General features: G+C 30.4%; 1 protein-coding gene and 1 long non-coding RNA gene across 2 annotated transcripts; one reads left to right on the top strand and one right to left on the bottom strand.

The window, feature by feature from the left end:
* The first annotated feature begins 1,951 nt into the window (after positions 1 to 1,951).
* On the top strand, positions 1,952 to 4,399 carry LOC140955238 (uncharacterized). Its single transcript, XR_012169055.1, has 2 exons — positions 1,952 to 2,805; positions 3,032 to 4,399. It is a non-coding gene; the product is annotated as an uncharacterized lncRNA (long non-coding RNA).
* Positions 3,929 to 7,289, bottom strand: LOC118057706 (phospholipase A1 PLIP1, chloroplastic). The gene is made up of 5 exons (XM_035070362.2): positions 6,294 to 7,289; positions 5,422 to 5,970; positions 5,183 to 5,242; positions 4,652 to 5,068; positions 3,929 to 4,345 (listed from the first exon to the last, which is right to left on the bottom strand). Exons 1-5 carry the CDS (start codon positions 6,987 to 6,989, stop codon positions 3,929 to 3,931), a joined length of 2,139 nt encoding a protein of 712 aa, XP_034926253.1. The 5' UTR covers positions 6,990 to 7,289.
* Between the last annotated feature and the right edge of the window lie 13,692 nt (positions 7,290 to 20,981).

The raw sequence follows: 20,981 nt of genomic DNA, 5'->3' as shown, positions 1-20,981 counted from the left end.
CACATTGAAATCTATTATTTAAAAAAAAAATTGAATAATTTAAATATATGAGTTTTATGTAAACAATATGTCTATATAGGTGAAACCACTTTGGTTTTTATTTTCAATTCAAGTATAGTATAAATAAAATAATATCGATCGAAGATGCATTAGAGAACTTGATGTACTTTTGAATATAAAGTTTTTGTTTTGGTTGTAGCTTTTGTGAATTCTTTTCCATCACACCTAACTTTTTTTTATTAATTTCTACATATTGGATCCATCCTAGTGTTGATCCATGTCTCTCTAAGAACAATATTTTATTCGTCCTTAAAGTTACTCGATCGCTTTGTCATTTAGCCGCAAGTGGATTTAGGGATTGGGGTATTGATAGGCTAGATTATAATTTTCTTGTGAAAATTAGGCATTCGGGCTGACCCTTCGTAAGACTAGTGAATTAGCCACCACCTTCTTGAGATTCCTTTGAAAAACTTTGAGCAACTGTGATCGAGAAAGAAATTGAAGCTACGCAAATATACATGAAAGTGTAAATTTTTAATAGAAAAAATCCAATTTATAAAAGAATTTGGGTTGGGTGCAAATTATACCGTTTATATTAAACGGTAAAATTGTAATGGACAATTTTTTTTAAATGCAACAACTTTGCAATTTATTATTGGAAAATTGAGAACAAACCTAAGTAAATAAAAAATTTCAGACTGAACTATTTAGTAGGTAATTCAGTAATAAAAGTTTAGAACCAAAAGATTTGTTTCTTTATGGTTTCAGGTTCGAGCCCTGTGATTGCCAATATTGATAACCACTGGAGGTTTATCTGGTCGTTAACTTCAAGGCCAATAAAAATTAGTCGAAGTGCGTATAAGTTGGTTCAAATACCCCAAGTGAATCAACAAAAAAAATCTCTTACTAAACTTTATATGTATAATTTAACTGTTTAGGTCTTGAATTTATTCTTCAAATATCACAAATTCAAGTTTTATCAACTTTAGGGTCATTAAAGATGCTAAAATTAACCTCCATTATTTTTCTTAAAAAATTACCAAAGTAAAAAAAAAATAACCTTAATAAAAAGCAAATAAAAAAATAGAATCTTTATTTTGTCATACTAAAAATAAAATTTTTAAAATTATAGAGTAGCATATACATAAATGGATAAAACCCAGCAAAGATTGTCTCTTTCCAAGTTTGTTTGAGCACATAGAGTAGTTAGAAAACTAGAAAAACTATATCACAAGGAGCGTTTAACTAGATAACTCCTACCGAAAAGAATAATTGAGATTATATATAGTTGTACTTGCAACAACAAATAATTTTAGACAAGTATATATCAGTTTGATATACTTAAATAAAGATTTATTTTAGATAAATTATATAAATAATTTAGTAGATATATTTATGAATTGATAAAATAGATTTCAGTTTAAAAAACAGTTTATTTATACCAGACTAGAATAATAACTTAAAAAGAGTTATAACTTTTATTTTGATTATTGGATTACGCTTAAATTTCTACATAAATTTTTAAATGATATTTTTTTAGAATATTTATGAAATCACTACTTCGATTTTAAAAATTTTACTTTGAAATCTTGTTTTTGATAATTTTTGTTATTTTTATATTTCATGCTTTTTTTATATAATTTTAGATTTTTATTTTGTTTTCTAGTTAAGATATAATTTTTATCCTTTTTAAAATTTTACAAGTCTCTACGAAAACTATTCATTCAATAAATTAACAACTGCAAAACTTAAAATTCTCATTTATAATCATTTGTACTTTTAAAATTCATATTCATTTTTTTTATTTGTTACTATCTTTGACTTCTAACTAAAAGAGAACATTTTAGAAGTGAATTTCAAAAAAGAAACGACAAAACATGTTGACTACTTATCTACTTGGTTTGTGTAGGAAACAAGCAAATTAAAACACCATCCAGGCAGTTGGCTCACCACGATCTTCTCTCTTTATATAACCATATCTATATCCAAAAGCTACCGGTCGGGAAATTTTCTAATATCTTGACCATAAATTCTTCCGAGAACTAAAGGCATATAAATATGATAGACCTAAATGCAAATCTCATAAAAAGAAAAAAAGAAAACCAATGTTAGAAAACTAGAAAGATTCATAATTTAGAAATAAAAAAGACCATTCCTTTCTTGGGCAACAGTGTCCCAAATCCTAGTGAGTTGTTTTTCGTAAATCTTCACCAAAGATTGGATTTTCCAACACCAGAACCATCTGATAAAGAGATGATCAAGACTCAATTCCAGTGGATTCTCTAGCTCCGGATCAAGATACAACCCAACCTTTCCCTTTTCATGCGACGACCTCACCTTCTTTTCCCTCCACACCTTTTTTCTCATCACAAAATTGAGGAGTGCTACAATGCTAGCATATATATATATAACAAGAACTATTCGCAAAGCGAGGGTAGATAGTTTTTACAGAGCATGGATGCTATGGGAAAAACCTTCACTTACTAGCTATGATAGCAAAGGAGAGTCGTAATACAGAGAAGGGTGTGAATGCTCTTAGCTAATGTGAGTAGGTAAATGTTCGAATACCTTACCAAACGTCATCTGATCACACGGATCATATGACATCAATCACGGATTATAATTACAAGGCAAAGATTGAAAGCGGCAGCACGGCAGGACAACGCCCATGCCCGCCCTCTAGGCGTTCCTACGTTACCCCCAGAAAAGCCGAAACGGATTTCGAAAAAGTTCCTCAATCAGAGAAATCCCCGGACGAACCTAGAACTTTCTAGAATTTGACGACGGTTTTCTTTCTGCTTCTGGGTAAGTTATTGGTGGTTACTTTATTATCTCGCTCGGTTCTTTCGGTCTTGCTTTTAAGGGTTTGGTTGCAAGAGAGATTGTAATCAAGGTTCTTAGTTAGTCAATCGGTGCTTTACAGGCGGCTTTGTGAAGTTATTTGCCTCAGATTTGGATCGAATTGCAGTGTAGAATGTGCTTGGTGAATGTTCTCTTGTTGATTTCCTAAGGTTTCGTCATTGATTTTCAGATTCTCAAAGCACAGTGAATTGTAGCTATTGGATGTATTGGACTGGTGAAAGCTGTGATCTTTAGTCTTTTATATGGAAGATTACACTGAACCCGAACCTCAAAAGAGCGAAGCAGTTATGGATTTTCTTTTGTCAAAGCTCATCTCTTTGTTTGCTTTTTTCTACTTTACCTGCTATCGGTTGCGTTAATGTTTACATTTATGCATATGCAAATGGCATTTGCAGTGTGCAATTTTTTCATGAAGTCTATTTTTCAGTAGTTCCTCAAAACTCTATGTATCTTTCAGAGCTATCTTTTTAGAAAACAATCCGATTCATTAGAGAGTGCTTGTAATTAATAAAATAGAGGCTTCTTTTAAGTGTATTGGTCAAGAGTTTCAAACTTTTGTAGTTTTAAATTGCTAGTCAGGAGTTACATTGCACTTTATACTTTGTAGTAGTGATACTGAGGACATTAGAGTTGTTCTATTTACAAAATTTAGATCTTGGATTACATCGAGTGCACTAAAATTTGCTCAGTGACTTTTTTTTAACAAATTTAATTTCCTTCGATTGTGATTATTGAGTTGTTGGTCATTAGTTTTGTAACCCTTGATGCAGCAGTGCAGCTTAGAATATAAATATGAAATAATTAATAGCTGTGAGCGTAGCTTGGTAAGTCAATATTGTGAAGAACAAAAAAAAGAACGAATGCATAGAACATTGCCGTATCTTTGCTGCAAGAAATATTGGATTTCACCAAGGCGTTATTCAATGAGGACGAATGATAAATACAGATACAAGAGTTTATTGGCTTTACATATTGACTATTTACAAACAGATGAAAGGAGAAACAGAAAATTCTCTCGTCAGTGTCTTGTGCATATGTAACCAGGGGAGAACCCTGCAAAAGAGCTTCAGACACCAGTCATGACTTTCTTGGTCCCTAGCACACTCTTTTCCAGAGTGTTTTCATGGTTCCATGAATGTGGAGACGGTGAGGCCAGCAATGGCCACAATTGATTCCTCTGCTCTTGTACTTTACGAACCATCTTTAAGTTTTGCCTTATAACCTTGTTCACTGCGTTTAGGTAGTTGCTTGAGTCATGGTCTCTTAAAATTGTACCTTCTGAGCCGTAGGCTTTAGGATCACTAAGAGTTTCCAGTGGGTGGGGACAATTCAGGAATGCCTTTATGGCACTTGCAGAGAACCCATATTGGGTTTTGTTGAAAGCATACAGTGCACTGCCTGGAGGCAGTAAAGGGTGTGGAGGAGATGACTTCTCATCAGGTTGGAGAATGAATAATTTCCCAAGTGGAGAGTACAAAAATTTCTGCATAAAAACATCAGAGAAAGTGAATGAGAAATATGACGAACTTCCTTTGTATTTTTTACTTTTTTATGGATCTAAACTTGAGATTGGTTTTGAGTTTTATAGAACAAATGTAGGCATCTATGAACTTTTAAAAAAAAATTAGGTACATGATACATTTGGAATGAGCCTTTGGATGGAGGTCGAATTTGAGGGATGTCATGAAGTAGATAGTCAAAACTCTTTAGTTAGACAATGCAAGTTTGAGCAAATAATGTATGGATGGTTTGAGAATTGAAAGTTGGAATTGATCAAATATATACTTACATTCTTAATTAGACAAGGGTGTGACTGGAAGGAGCCACTTAATCGCTTGAGGACTAGTGCCACATGGTTGGGGTAGTTGCAGGAGAAAGCTCTTGGGACAATATCTCTATGCATCACTACACAATGTACATGGTTGTCATCCAACCCCAAATGATTTAGGATTTTTTGGCCTCCACAGAATACAAATGGCGAGCCAAAAGTGACCACTGGCCTAAGAGTGGAGGGCTTGACAAACTTTCTGGTTAGTAGCATCAAGTGAACTAAAAGAGAGAGGCTACCCCCTAGAGAATGGCCAGTAAATTGAAGCTTAGCACGCTTTCCATACTTGTTCAAGTGTTCCATAATTTCTGGCATGAACTGGTCATAAATTCCCTTTGCTGCTTCATAAATTCCTCTGTGGACAAGCACATCTGTACCCTGTTAAACACAGTATTTAATCAATGGTAAAGGTCTTTCTACTGTTAGAATATGGTCTATCTTTTCCTCAAAAGGACTCTTTTCGAGTTGCGAGAGTTTGCAGTCAATACTTACCTCAAACTTAGCTGGTTCAAATAGGAGGTTTGCCTGCCAAGATGCAAGGGAGTCAGATCCCTGCAATTTTGAAACATGAAAACAGGTTCAAGGCCTATCAGTTTCGTGTCTTCCTTTCAGAAATAGAATATCATGTTTAATGTGAAAACTGTGACGTGATTTCTTTTTATTTGTTTCTAGAGCCTAGGAATATGTTACATAACATACAGAATGAAATGAATGGTGAAGGAATTATTCACCTGGATCACAAAGCAGCGTGTGTACGTGCTTATGTCATCACAAACAAACCATTCACAAGGTGCCGAGTGAAGTGACTGAAGGTCCCTTGCTGCCTCCTGTTTTTCCTTCTCCCCAGCTGCAACCACTGCTGTCATAGTTGAAGCAGCAACGTAAGCAGCCACCTCTGATTTTTTATATACTCGTTGAGATCTCTCACCATCTTCAACTGTTCGGTCTCTGTCCTCAACTGGTTGGTTTCCAGTACTGCTTGAATCAGTACACTCATCTTCCTGCTGAGGTTGAGCGCCATGAGAAAGAAGGCCTCGTGCATGTGATTGGACATAAGATGCTGCTGAGGCAGCAATCCCATAAGCAACAGATGACCGTATTGGGTGCTTCTGCTCAGGTTCCTCTGTGTTCTGCGGGTTGGATTTGGCCACTACAGAAGCAGCTGCCGGGACATAAGTAGAGTCCTGATCGAGCTTGTCTTTCATGGCAGCAGCCTCCGCCTTCTTCTCTAAAGAAGATGTTACAAAGTGTAGGCCGTGATATCTCCTCAAATCCATGGCCTGCGTATCAATGGATGAATTGCTTGTGTTATAAGCATTTGTATTTATACTTGCTTTAGGCCGGCATTACATGTCTGGGGATGATGAACGAAGTAGATTAGTGATTTCTATGCTTTGAATCACATAATGAATGGGCGATAATTTTCTTGACCTAAAGTTTTAATTTTCGTTGTTATTTTTTGAAATCCAAAACCAAATTTCTTAACCAATAGCTCGATAGTACCATAGAGTTAACGAAAGCAGTGGAGTTTAGAAGATCTGAACATATCCAGATCTTAGAAGGATGGCCTCCATAATTGTATTGAAGAACACAGTGTGTGTACCTTAATCTCTGGTATAACGTAAGCCATGTTGCACAAGAAAGCCAGCTTTGAGAATAGCTTGATATCAGACCATGCAACGGGAGCCAAAAATCTCGAAAACGTTTCCCGATCATATTTTGTTTCTCCTCCTTCCTCTTCTGAGTTGTAGTCTACCGTGCAACCACCCTCACAATTGCTATCACCAATTTTGTTGGCATCAGATGACTCTTTTCCATATATATCCGCTTTCCGTTGTCTATTCCTCCGATGAAATCCGATCTCGTAAATCCGCTCCACCCAATTTGCTCTCTTTACCTCTCCCAGTTCATCGTTAGCACTTCCCTCGTCTGAATTGTCCCCTATATTCCCACCCTTCTCTGATGATATTTCAATTGCATCCTTCGCAATATTCATGTCCTTGCTTGCCTCTGGGTCAAACAGAAATGACCGAAGTGATGTTGGGATAATGGAGCTAGCAATTTGAAATGGGAAAACCCCAACCGATCGGCTGCTCTTTAGCTTTGGTTGTGTTGATGCAGCGCGTACACGGTTACTGGAATAACAGAGGTGGTTATCTGAATAGGATCTCTGCATAGTGGCTCGGTTGCGGAAGTCCTTGCCAGAGTTTGAACGGAAAAGACCATCGTGTTCTTTGAACACATCCTTTTGTGCTGTAGTCGCTGGGGAGGAGGGAATGGCCATTGAATTGCATGCCATGACTTGAATGTAACAGTCGATGCCTTTCAAACTCTTTAAAGTAAAAATTTAAGTTGTGAAGGGTCTCTTCTTGCTACTCGAGACATCCCGGAAACCCACCTTTGTTAGTAAAATCCCCCTCCTTCCCTCTCTTCTTCTCTGTCTCCGCCTCTCTGGCGATCTCAAGGTTTGGCGGATTTCCTGAAAAAAATTAAAGAGGTGGCGATGGACTTTACAAATAGGTTAGGTAGAACAAATGCAAATTGTTTAACAACGAGAACATTAAGACGCCACAAATTCTTGTTGTGCTAAAATCAACTATTCAATTACCTAAATAAATTAACTATTCAATTGCCTAAATATTGGTTATTTTGAATCAATTTTTTATTATAATTAAATTCAATATATATATAAAATGGTAAACTCATATAGCTAAATGTAAAAAAGTTTTTATTTAAACCCGGTTAAGATCTTAATTAATACAACCTTTCCGAGCTTGTATCCGGACAAAATATTAAATGCATACAAAAATTCCAGAATTTAGAAGAATAACAACATGCAATTCTAAACTTCGGATTTTCTGATTTTATATAACCTGGAAAATGATCTTGAAGTCGCATGGTATTTTAGGCTCAAAAGATTTGCTAAGAATAAAGTAAAAGAAAAACTTATAAAATAAGGATTTGCCAAGGACAAAATAAAAATAGAAATCAGTGAGGTATTCGTTTATGTATCAAGTGTTTTTCCTGCCTAAAAACCGTCTTACGTGAGGAATAAGGTAGCAGGACATCAAGAAATCGAAAAGCTGTAACAAAAAGTTTGTCTTGTACCTGTAATCAAGCTTAATGTTGTTGATCTCTCGAAGGGTGCCTTGACTCGGTCTGCGTTTCAATTTCTGCGTCTCCCATGCTTGGAAATGTCCGTCCTCTGCTACCTACCACAGTCTACATTAATCTACAGAGTTAAATGCTATTAATTATGTCTAACAAAATGCGTTCTTGAGAGTATCTTAAGCACAAAAAAAAGGTCAATCAACCGAGTGAAAATGCTAGGACATCACAGTTTCCGAGATGTTAGACAAGGAAGCTTGGATCCTCGATGAGTATAAGTTCAAAATATATACATCCCGATCTCTTGAAATCTCTCCTCGGAAGTACCGAGGTAGGATTGTGTTTAATGATGTTTTCGAGTGGATTCCACTTATGGATCCTTTGTCCGAGGATTATTGAAACCTTTCGGGAAGACTTTTTCAATAAAATTACCATTATATATAAATTTTAAGATTATCCCATTGGAAGGAAGAAATAAAGGAATCAATACTTCCATTCCGCTAAAAAACTTTAACTAATGATATCCTATATTAATTACTTGATGATATTCTTGTTATTTTTAGTGGAATTTAATTATTATTTTTCTTCCAAATAAATTAACCTTATTAAATAACTAATAAAATGTATTTAGTTATAACTTAAATACCGACAAATTTTCCTTTCCAATACAAGCCATAAAACATTGAGAAAGAATTAAGGGGGGCTTTTTCGTGGCAGTGTTCCTTCAAACAAAGGCTCTTGCATGGGCGCCAGGAGGATTCATGGCAACTTTTTTTTCTTTGTTATATAATCACATAATTCACAGCAATTAGATTACCAAAATCCCTGAAAAAAACATGTTAAAATATTTTTATATCTTTGAAACTTCATTTAATATATATATATATATATATATATATATAAACCTATATTTCTACCTCTTTTTTAATACCCTGAACTCATTTGGATTTTTTGGTATAATTAAAATTTTTTTGGAGCTTTTATAGATATAAAAATATTTCAATGAATTTTATCCAAAAACCTTTCTACAAGTTATATTTTATTGTTCATTACATTAATAATATATTTTTAATATTAATAAATTTAACTTATATGAACAAATTATATTTTATTGCTCAGCACACGCATATGTATAAATATATACGGTTACAGTAAATTTTTCTTCTAACTAGGCTATAGTAGTTGCTGGAAGAAAAAAAGGTGTTTGCTTAATTAATTAGTGTTGAAACGTACCGTAGTTGCGATCTAAAGGAAAAGAAATTATTTTACAATATTGTATATATGTGTGTAATTAAGTATAAAAACATAGTACATACAATATATTCATTATAAATATAAAATATTTATATCTAAAACGCCTTTTTTTTTTCATTTCTACAAAACTCTATTTTTTTTTCATATTGAAAATCCAAATGGATTAATAATGTCAAGTGAGATTATTTACTAGCGCTAACTATGTTATAGGTTAGAACTCGGGTATATTTTTTTAATATAAAAAATATCTAGACGTTATTAATATATTTTCTAGTAGAGTTTTTTTTTTCTTTTTTTTTTTTTAAAAAAAATTATGATGCGGTTAATTTGAAAGTGACTCGGTTGACTTAACAGGTTAAAAAGCAATATGAACATAGTTTAACGAAAATAATTTCAAGATATATATATTATATATATATATATATATATATAATATTAAGACAATAACATACTCGATCAACTTGAATTAATTTATATCATGAGTCATGTTATAATATTGAATAATAGAATTTAAAAAAAATCAATTAAAAAACTTATAAAAAATTAAAATAAATAATAAAATTGAATCCCTAGAAAATTCAATATTAAAAAAAAGCTAAACTAATTTTTTTTATATATAGCTTTTTGTTAGTATATAGGATGTGAAAATTTTTAAAAATTAAAATAAGTTATTTATTGTCACCTCGATTATGTTTCTCCTTAATTATTTCAGTTCTTGGGTCCTTTCGAATATCTCATGAGATAAAAACAAATAGCTAAAATAATCTAATTAATTAAAAACTCTGATGACAATATTATGATATCACCAGTACTCTGACTAGAAATGGATGGCACTTTTCTTTGCTCAAACTAGAGAAGATGCTCATAGGAAAAGAGTTTGAGACACGCATGTAATTAATTAAACAAACAAATTTTATGTAAGATTGTAGGTGGAATCGGTCAAAGAATCTCTTGAAATAGAATATTTGATGGTGTTCGATACCATGATGTGTTTGTTTTTTATATTTTTAATTTTTTTTTTTTTAATTTTAAATTAATATTTTTTAAATATTTCCAGATTATTTTAATATACAAATATCAAAAATAATTTTTTATTATAAAAAATATTTTAAAAAATAATTAATATAATACTTTCATGTAACTTTAAACATACGAGTACTCAACAATGCCCCTTCTATTTTTCTGTATTACCTTGATGGCTTGCCTCCATTACGATTTATCAGTAAATTATGTCTCATTATTAACAAATAAATGAGTGCTTACATTTTCCCGTTAATTATCTAAATACTCTCATTTAATTAATATAATTATTTGACACATCTTAAATAAAATAAATGAAACTCATTCATGTATCCTTTGTCCTAAAATAACTTCGGGAAGACTTTTTCAATAAAATTACCATTATATATAAATTTTAAGATTATCCCATTGGAAGGAAGAAATAAAGGAATCAATACTTCCATTCCGATGAATTTTATAAATTTTATAGTGTTAACTAGTGATATTCTACATTAATTACTTGATGAGATTGTTATTAAAACTGTAACTAAACTAATTTTTTTATATAGTTTTTTGTTAATATATAAGATGTGAAAAAATTAAAAAATTGGAGGGTTCCTTAGATTAAAAAAAAATGGTTGGGTTTTCTGGACAAAAGAATTTTAATTTCGGTTATAATCTCTAATTATTTTTCATTCTTCAAAATAATACTAATAATAAAATAGTTATTTTTGCCACCTTGATTATGTTTCTCCTTAATTATTTCAGTTCTTGGGTCCTTTCGAATATCTCATGAGATAAAAACAAACAGCTAATTAAAATAATCTAATTAATTCAAAACTCGAATGACAATATTATGATATCACCACTTCTCTGACTAGAAATGGTTGGCACTTTCTTTGCTCAAACTAGAGAGGATGCTCCTAGGAAAAGAGTTCGAGACACGCATGTAATTAAACAAACAAATTTTACAAAAACTTATCAGAAAATAAGATGGTTTATATCTTAATATAATTTATTTTAATTTTTTAAAAGTGTCTGTTTTAATTTAAAATACTTTTGTTTATTCAAACCAATATTATTTTAGAGGGCAATTTTCCACATTAAAAAGATAAAATAAAGTGCTTGATTAAAATAATAAAATAATAAATAAAAATTCATGTACTTGATTGACACATAGAATGAAAATTAAAATATCAAAAGATACAGAAGAGAAGAAATGAACTAATGAATCTTTTGGAAAATACACATCACCTTAAATCATCTTCTTGCTACGCACGGATGCGACCATGCATGGTTCCTACCAAAATGGGAGACGCCATATATCTCGAGAGAAGGATCGAAGTGGTGAAAATGGCGATCCAAATTTACAGAGAAGGTGGCACAAAAACATTCATGGCGTGCGTGATTGAATTTGGACAAGACAAGAGATGCCCTGAAACACAGGCAAGCCTCTATTTGTTCACTTCTTTTCGGAATATCTGTACGAAAAATGTTTGTTTGAATCCTTCTCTACTCTCTCTCGAAATGGGATTCTGTTTTTGCTACAGATCGATGGGAATGTTCGTGCATATATATATATATATATATATATATATATATATGCAAGATTGGAGGTGGAATCGGTCAAAGAATCCCTCGAACACCTCGAACACTCATGTTTTGGTATTTAAGGTATTTATTTTTGTGTTTTAAAAAAAATGTTAATTTTTTTATTTGCTTCAAATTAATATTTTTTATATTTGCAGGTCATTTTTAATATACCAATATCAAAAATAATTTTTTTAAAAATAAAAATAAAAATTATTTTAATATATTTTTATGTAAAATATATTTTAAAAATAACTGTTAACAGTTTAGATACCATGAATCCTTCTATTTCTCTGTATTGCCTTGCACAGTCCTGTCAGTGTGCGATGATGACTTGCCTCCATTATGATTTATCGGTAAATTATGTCTCATTCATTAAAAGATAAATGAGTGCTTACATTTTCCCGTTAATCATCTAAATACTCTCGTTTAATTAATATAATTATTTGACACATCTTAAATAAAATAAATGAAACTCATTCTTGATATTTGAGTATATATGCTCTTCAATTTAATTATGTGAAGAAAGAAATAAGTAAATATCAGTATGGTATTTAGAACACTCTAACAATTAAAAGAAAATTAATCTCCGATCAATAAATCTTCCATTGATCCAAAATATATAAAAAAAGTCATTATACTAAACTCGAAGAATAGCAATAAAATGTTAACATTTATTCTTTCAACACAGCATGCAATCGATACAAAATGCGAAGCATAGTATATTTCACATTTTTTGCGTGGTAGCCATGGGGGGAGGGGTCTTTTTCAGTAGAGAAGCTGGCGGAGAAAATTCCAAGACGAGGGGCATTGTTGTCATAACAAAATGAGGCTGTTGAGTGCTGAGTTGACGGAGAAACCGCCCTTAGAGCCAAATGTAGGGTTGCATGAGGCACCCAGCGCCGGCAACCTCCACATTGCATCACCGCCCTGGTGGAATGGAAGACACGTGCACCTGCTGGCTGCTGCTTATGTCCAATCCCCTTCGTCTGGCTTTTAAACAGAAAGGCTCATCTTTCCTGTCATTTTGCCAAGATTCTTCCCCTCAGGTTAACGGAAACCACAACGCGTGGCAAAAGCTTGCCAGCGCTCCGCCAGGGAACGTCCCACGCGTGACCACACTTTCTAGCATCTCTTGCTTGGTGCAATGAACAGAAGATGTTGGGAATCTTGTGTCAGTATTGAAGGAATATTATTTTTTGTATTTTAAAAGTGTTTTTAATTTTTAATTTATTTTAAATTAATATTTTTATATTATTTTAATGCGCTGATATTAAAACTAATTTTTTAAAAATAAAAAATATATATTTTTAAATAAAAACTATTTTAAAAAGCAATCATAACAACACTCCTAAACAGACCATAAAATTATAATTAATAGTACTATGATAGTGTTTTTTATAATTAGTAAATTTTATTGTTTGTTTAAATGGTAATTAATATAATTAATGGGCTGGTTTTATAATTAAATTAATTTAGTATATAATAATAATAATAATAATGTGTTTAGGATGGTAATATATAATCTTTTCATTATTAAAACTTAAGCGAGTAAAATGGTGATTTAAAGGTTTGAGTAATTTTTGCTGCATCAAGAAATTCTAATGAATTGTGTATTTTGAAAAAGAAATGTATTATATACAAAATTATTCTTGTGCAGCGAAGATGTTTTCTAGATTGTTCTATTATGTGCCACAATTTCAGGTTTTTTTTTAAACCCTTACTCTTTCTATATTTACTTTTAGTTATTATTTTTATTGTTGATTTTAGTTGCTAATTTAATATTGAAAAAGAAAACAAAAATCTTGGTTTCATTTATTTGCCTAATTCTTTCAAATATCTTTAACTTTACTAACAATATTAGAGAAAAAGGAGGTTATTTTCCTTACTTTTCCAAAATTTATTTGCTTGATTGTTGTGATAGACATCATAAATTCATTATTTACCAAAACTAGAAATTGTTTTGGTCAAAACTTTATTTGTTGACAACAATAAATGAAATATAATTAAGGAATAAAAATTGAAGTATGGGAGTACTTTATCTTGATCCAAACTTTGATGTTATAAGCTCCACATTAAGTTTAATTCATGTTTCAAGTATAGCAAAGAGATTTTAATCTCTTATGGAATTTTTTTTTTTCTTGATACGTGCTTGTGTTCATGTGGCATAAGCCTCAATTATATATATTGCTAAAAAGTGTTTAGAAATATGGTAATGGTTACAATTTAAAAATTTTTTATTTAAAAAATATATCAAAATAATATTTTTTTAATTTAAAAAAATTATTTTTGACATCTAAAAACATAAAAAAAAAAATAAAAAAAATAAATAAATTTAAACAATATTATCTTAACTATGTTTCCAAGCTCTGCTCAAATGGTATCACTGCGTCTTCTTTAATTTCCAAGTTACAGAGGCCTAAGTAATAATTTCCTTTATTGCTAAACATGGACCCTGCTTCTCAGAAGCTTTAATGGGCTCATTGTCTTTTAGTTGGAATACTAACATGATTTTTATAAATTAAGTATGATGCTTTCTTCTAATACTGCTTTGCATTTTCCATCTTCATCTGTTGCTAATGTTGAATGTTGTGATTTACAGCATGGTAGACTTAGACATGTTAACTTTAATACTATTGAAAGAATGGTGCATTTAAATTTAATTTCTAAATCACATATTAATAAAAATATATAAAAAAAAAATTTATGTACAAGCTAAATAACCTAGACTAGGCTTTTAATTCCGTAGGCACTTGAGGTCTTGGCCTAGTGGTGGAAGGGGCTTGTTCCCTTCCTCTACACCAGGGTTCAAACCTCACCGTGCACGCCTGTCACCCCCGCGGTGCCTTACATGCTCACTGGGTTTGCAGAATGTTCAGTGGGTCGTGGGATTAGTCGTGGTGCGCGCAAGCTGGCCCGGACACCCACGTAAATAAAAAAAAAAGAATACAAGTTTATTGGAATTAATATATATATATAGTTCTATTTGTCATAGTACATAATAATACCGGTGATAAAAGATACTTTGTAAATTTTAGTGATGACTTTTCAAGATTTTATGTTTATTTTACTAACTATATAAAAGTGAATTGTTTGATAAGTTTAAAATTTTTAAAGGAGTAAAAAATCAATTAGAAAGAAAAATGAAAATTTTACTATTTAATAGAGGTGGTAGTGTTCTTCAATGAAATGAATTATTTTTTTAGAATTGCATGGTATTATACATCAAATAACAACCTCCTTATGCACCAAAGTCTAATGGGACAGCGGAGAGAGAGAAAAAACTTTAATGGATATAGTTAATGTAATGTTATTTATTTATGGTTTATCTAATAATTTATGGGGGTGAAGATTTGAATTCTGCTTATTATATTCTCAATAGAGTTCCTTATAAAAAATTGGATAAAACACCATATGAAATTTGAAAGAATAGAAAACCTTGTTCAAAATATTGTATAATGGAGGTGTTTAGCTAACTACAATCACTAAGAAAAGAAAAATAGGTCCTAAAACTATATATTATGCATTTGTTAGATATTTTCTTAATAGTATTACTTATATATTTTTAGTTTTAAATTATAAAATTTTTTAAATTTCAAATAATACAATTATTGAGTCACTAGAAGTAATCTTATTTGAAAATATTTTTCCAATGAATATTGTATGATCTTCAATTTCTTTTCGATTTTATTATTTTATAATGAATCAAACTTTAACCATTGACCGAAACATTATTTAAAATTTATCTTTTAGTATTTTCAATTCAATTTTTTCATAAATAATAATAATAATAATAACTTGATCTAATTTACAAAGAAATAATCTTAGTTTTTTTAAGATCAAAAGTTATATTTTTATTTGTTTTCAGATCTTTAAAAATTTATAAAATCGAAAAAAATAAAATACAAGTCGGAGCGCTCTCAAATTTTGTCAGACAAATCCTGATGCGCTGCAATTTCAACAGTTAATAAAAAAAAACACAAAATTAGCAAGGAGCTGGGAGCTTGTGTGCGCTTGCCTTTGTAGCCCTCGCTGGGGTTATTGTTTATAGGAGAAGATTATACACTATACAGGCATGTGAAGTTGATAAGCCCGTGTCTGTGTAGGCAGCAGGGCCAGGGTCCGGGCCCTGAAAAATATTTTAATTTTTTTTATTTAGTATTTAAATATAAAATAATATGATATTTTTATTTTAAATAAATAATTTTTTTAATAATATATGTTGTTATATTAATTTTAGCTTTTCTTATCAAATATTACCAATTCCGCCCCTATGTGTATGAGAATGAAGTCTTGGCTGGAGGCCCAATTATATGTTTTTTTTTTTGTTACACCATTTTTCTGGGGAGCTACTAGCAAATAGCAACTATTACATGCAAAGGGATTTGGGAGAACAGAAGAGGAAAATGATGAAAATTTAAAGGAAAAGGGACAAAAAGATAGCCCTTCTATTATCTATTCCATGGCCTGTTTGGTAAGTATCACGATTGATATTAGAAATTACAATCTTTCGAGCTAAGGTGGAATGTTGCTAAATTTTAGGGGCTAAAAAATACTCCATTTTTTTTCCGAGGTCTATGTTTTGCATTGCGATCCAATTATATTTTTTAAAAATTTTGAATTTATTTAGCTTTAAATAATGTTTTTATATTTTTAAATCATTTTAATATATAATAATTAAAAAAATAAAAAATATATATTATTTTAACACACTCAGTCTAAGCTTCTTTCCCCTCTCTCTATTTTTTCCTCTCCTTGGTGTAGTAATGTTCACATCATTACATTGCAGCTTTTAAAGGGTCCAAGATAATAATTTTGGAAAAAAGAAAACCCAATTCTTTTATCTTTCTAGCTCAGATAATAATTATGTCCTCTAAAGGTTGTTTGGTACTATGTTGTAATATGTGTTTGAGTATGTTTTAAGAATGTATTTAATATAAAAAATATCAAATTAATATTGTTTTAATATTTTATGATTGTGTTTGATATAAAAAATATTTTAATTTTTTTTTAAGCACAAAGCAGCTTTAAAGAGGACAAGGGAAACCATTTCTTTTTCTTTATGCCATTTCTTTTAAGGCCCAAGGCCCAAAAAAACATTAAAAGAGCTGATCTTTGACATAAGGAATGAAAAAAATTAATTTCATCCTTGCCAAAGTATGAAATTCCCTCAACGAAAATTGTGAAGTCAACTATCACCGAGCAGGGAATTTTATTTCTGTTTGTTTTTATATTTTATAAATATTTTTTAAAAAAAATTAATTTTTTTTATTTTTTTATTTAAATTAATATATTTTTTATTTTTATATTATTTTGATTAACTAATATTAAAAATAATTTTAAAAAATAAAAAAATAAAGTAAATTTCTTATCTCACCCCTTTCCGTGCATTATACCTTCTCTGTTGTCTTAGAGCATGTTAGACAGTGTGGTGGCAATTACTTTTCAAATAACTTTTCGTACCGAAATATATGTCAATGATATTTTTTTCATTTTTTAAAAATTATTTTTGACATAAGCACATTAAAACGATCCAAAAGATACAAATCACACTTAATTTTAATAAAAAAAAAAAAAATTTAAAATTTAGCCAAACACAATTTCAATCGAGAGCCAAAAAGACTCCCAGCCCTTTTGAGTACTTGGCTTTTTAAAAGCACGGTCTTATCCATGCATGATCCCTTTCACAATTCTCGACCAGCTACGATATTTGCCTTGGGCTTTATTTGTTTTTATGATTATGGTATTTTCATTAGGGATATATATACTGTAATAGTTGTTTTTTTTTAAAAAATACTTTTATTTTAAAATTATTTTAAAAATTTATTTTTAATATTAAAACACTCTAAAAATATATAAAATATAATTTTTAAAACTTTTTAGAAATACTGTTGATGCAATAAATGAGCTTTATGTTTCTGGACACAGAAGATGAGCTTTTACAACTGATCACCAGCTCAAACGGGTTCTGTTCATCTCTTTTTTTAGAAGAAGACAATGTCCTTTTTAATTATCCCATGAACTGAAATTAATTAGCTGTTTCCTTTTCTAGCTTTCCATGCATGCCACAGACAAGGTTCTACAATCCACCCATGGATCGATGAACATGATTAGGAGCTTATCCCTAGCAAGCCTGGCGAGTTTTGGGTAGGCAAGACCAAAGCCATCCAAGAAAATCCCATCTTTGTGCCGTATTTCAATTTGCTTAGGAGCTTATTGTCTGGATAAATATTCCATGAAAGCTATCTTCATGTGCTGTGTGTGGATGATGGAGGTTAGATTCTCGTCGGAGAATTAATGATAAAAGTGGGGAGGTGTTGTGTTCATTTCACGGTTGCTTATCCCACCATCTCTTCCTCTCTGCCAGCAGCGTTTCTTTTCTCCATTCTCGCTAGCTGATGTCAATAATTTTGCCGCCGGCAGCACTGGTGCTTGCGTTTTTCCTTTCTGGGGGTTGACTTCTAGTATTGCACTCGATACTTTGATTAATTTCAAATTTATATTGTGTCCTCCTCTCTTGATTTGTTTATTTTCATCTATGTTTTGTTGTGCTTCAGAGTAAGTTTTTACTAGTTTTTTTTTTTTTTAAAAAAATTGATGTCCAGATTTATTGGAAAAAAATGTATAAAAAAGGAAGATTATTCACAGTGCCAGAACTGATAGTGAGTTGTTGAAGAGAATAGAGTCTACCCCTTCCTTTTGTATTATAGTTTCTTCGAATTTGAGAAATATGGACTAGATTTTAGTTTATTATTTATTTTTATTTCGTAAAAGTATTTTATGTGTGCTTTGGACGTCCATATAATGGTATTGAAATCCTTTCTATTAGAAAATAGAAAATCCTACTAATCTTCTTTTACTGGCTAGATTCAGTTCTAGATTAGAAGTCATTCATTTTTTTTTTCCCGCCTAGGGTTATAATTTTTTTTTTTGAAAAAAATATTGGATATGCAAGCTGCTTCAATGTATTTTTATACATAAAAAAAATCAAAATATAAGTCAAAAAGCCAATGAAAGCACCTAATTAAATAAATTGATAACCATTTATATATATAAACAAAAAAAAGTCATTAACAATCACCCAAATGTGTATATTGAACTTCTTTATTTAACTCAATAAAAAATCAATTCACATCCTAAAAAAACTCATGACTTAAAAGATAAACACAAATAAAACTGATTGAATAAACTTACAACCTAAAAAAAATATTATGTAAGGCCCAACGCATTAGCAATATTATTTAAAAGTTTTTTATTTTGAGAAATAAAGTTTGTTTGTATATGTAAAACCCCGGATAATATTGCTTATATTAATAAAAGTTAGGATTATGAAAAATGAGGAAAAGTGATAAATTAAATTATAAGAATAATGATATATTTGAGAATTTGAATTAAAATGTTTTGTTCAAGTGTTAATTTATATAAATAAATAAATAAACATGAAAATGCAAATAATTTTTTTTTAGAAGTGAATTTCATGAAACTAAAAGTACCAATGAATAACTTAGTGAAATTCAACATAACCTCGGCAAGATTTGGTATAAACAGGTATCAGGATTCGGGAAATTTTATCTAAAATCTTAGAAGTTAATGTTAAGGGATATAGAATGCATTTAAAAAAAAAAGTTAAAGAAATAATGTGGGCTAAAGTGTGTGCACGGAAGGAAATAAAAATACATACATACATATATATATATATATATATATATAATTAAAAATTTTAAAAAATACCATCCATGTCCCTAATGTTTTCTTCCACACACACACTTGCACTTTTATATCTAGGACATGGATGGTATTTTTTTAAAAGTTAATTATATATATACATACACTTTCACTTTTATATCTAGGACATGAATGATATTTTTAAAAAAGTTAATTATATATATACAGACACACACATGTGAGTGCAAGTGTGTGCTGTAGGGAGAAAGAAAAAAAGAAAGAACAAAACTTGCTTTTCAAAGAGAAAGAACAAGCATTCGGCCATAAGAGGAAAAAAACAATTCAAGCAAGGAAAAATTTTTAATACAAAAGTGTTAAAGCTTTGGCTATTGCTCGGTAAGGTGCCCTCACACTTTTAAATAAAATTCGTGAAGAATGAATACTTTAAATTGTTTGAACTTTGTGAAATGAGGAATTAGGATTCATGATAATTAAATTTTGGAAAAAATTACAATTGATTGTGAAATTGTGTTAAGATTGTTGAAGTGAGTAGAGAAAGTAGAAAATTATGGTAATTGAAGCAAAATTTTAGGTATTATTGAAGAAGGGGATTTTTTTAGAAAAAATAATAATAAGAAGAATAAAATTTAAGAGTTTGAATAAGATGATGAGATTGTATAGGAAAGAGATGATATTAATGTTAAAGAGAGAATGGATCATGAATTTTTTTTTTATGTTTTCCTTTAATTTAAATTTAATATATATATATATATATATATATATATATATATTGTTTTGAATGATGAAATGTTATGTGTTACAATGCAGAAATTGAAAGAATAGGAAGGAAATTTACAAAAGGAAGAAGGAAATTTTTCATGTTTCTCTCTAAATTTTATTTTGGCAAATGAAAGAATAATCGAAAGGATTTTATTTATTGAGTGTTTCGATATGAAAAGTAAAATAATGATGTTATATACATGTCAATTCAGGAGAGGCTGCCATGCTGACACCACAGCAGAGAACTATGGCTCGAGCTCAGTCATCAGGTAATTACATGATACCCGAATTTAACATTGGATAATATGCATTTTTTTATTTAATTAATTGTGGTTGATATATTATAAATTATTATGTTGTTAACTTGAGAAAATAAGATATGCGATATGATGAATTAATTCCTAAATGAATAGGATTAGTGCCCTAGTGAATGGGCGTTGTAAGAAATTGAGTCCTTAGTTAATGAGATTAGTATCCTGGTGAATGGGTAAGTTGTTGAACTAATTCCTGATTTAATGGAATTAGTTCCCTAGAAAATGGGCGAGAAAAAATAAGGACTGAAACTATAAAAGACATAAGAACAAAATCAGAAATTAAAAGAATGAAGACTAAAACTAAAAATAAAACATATGAGTAAGTGTAATTCAAGGACTAAATTGCAAAACAAAAAAAATTCTATAAAAGAAATAAAAACGAAAAAAGAAATGAAAAGAATGAGAACTGGAATTGACAAACAAAAAACAAAAAGAATAATTATATACTTTGGTTGTCATGAGAGAGAAAAAGGAAAAAACAAAAACAATTGCTGGTGACAATCCAATCACCATCCTTCGCCACGCGCCATTCCTTGTAAAAGAGGACACGATTGTGCATACAGGAAGATGACAAAAGGCCA

The sequence above is a fragment of the Populus alba genome, chromosome 2, assembly GCF_005239225.2.
Source record: "Populus alba chromosome 2, ASM523922v2, whole genome shotgun sequence".
Taxonomy (NCBI): domain Eukaryota; kingdom Viridiplantae; phylum Streptophyta; class Magnoliopsida; order Malpighiales; family Salicaceae; genus Populus; species Populus alba.
Note: the sequence above shows the minus strand (reverse complement) of the source record. Positions and strands in the feature narration are given on the sequence as shown.

Coding starts and splice junctions, on each gene's coding strand:
- LOC118057706 (XM_035070362.2), bottom strand. CDS start 6,989: ATGGCATGCAATTCAATGGCCATTCCCTCCTCCCCAGCGACTACAGCA. Junction 5,243..5,421: donor CACGCTGCTTTGTGATCCAG/GTGAATAATTCC, acceptor TCAAAATTGCAG/GGATCTGACTCCCTTGCATC. Junction 5,069..5,182: donor TTGAACCAGCTAAGTTTGAG/GTAAGTATTGAC, acceptor TGTGTTTAACAG/GGTACAGATGTGCTTGTCCA.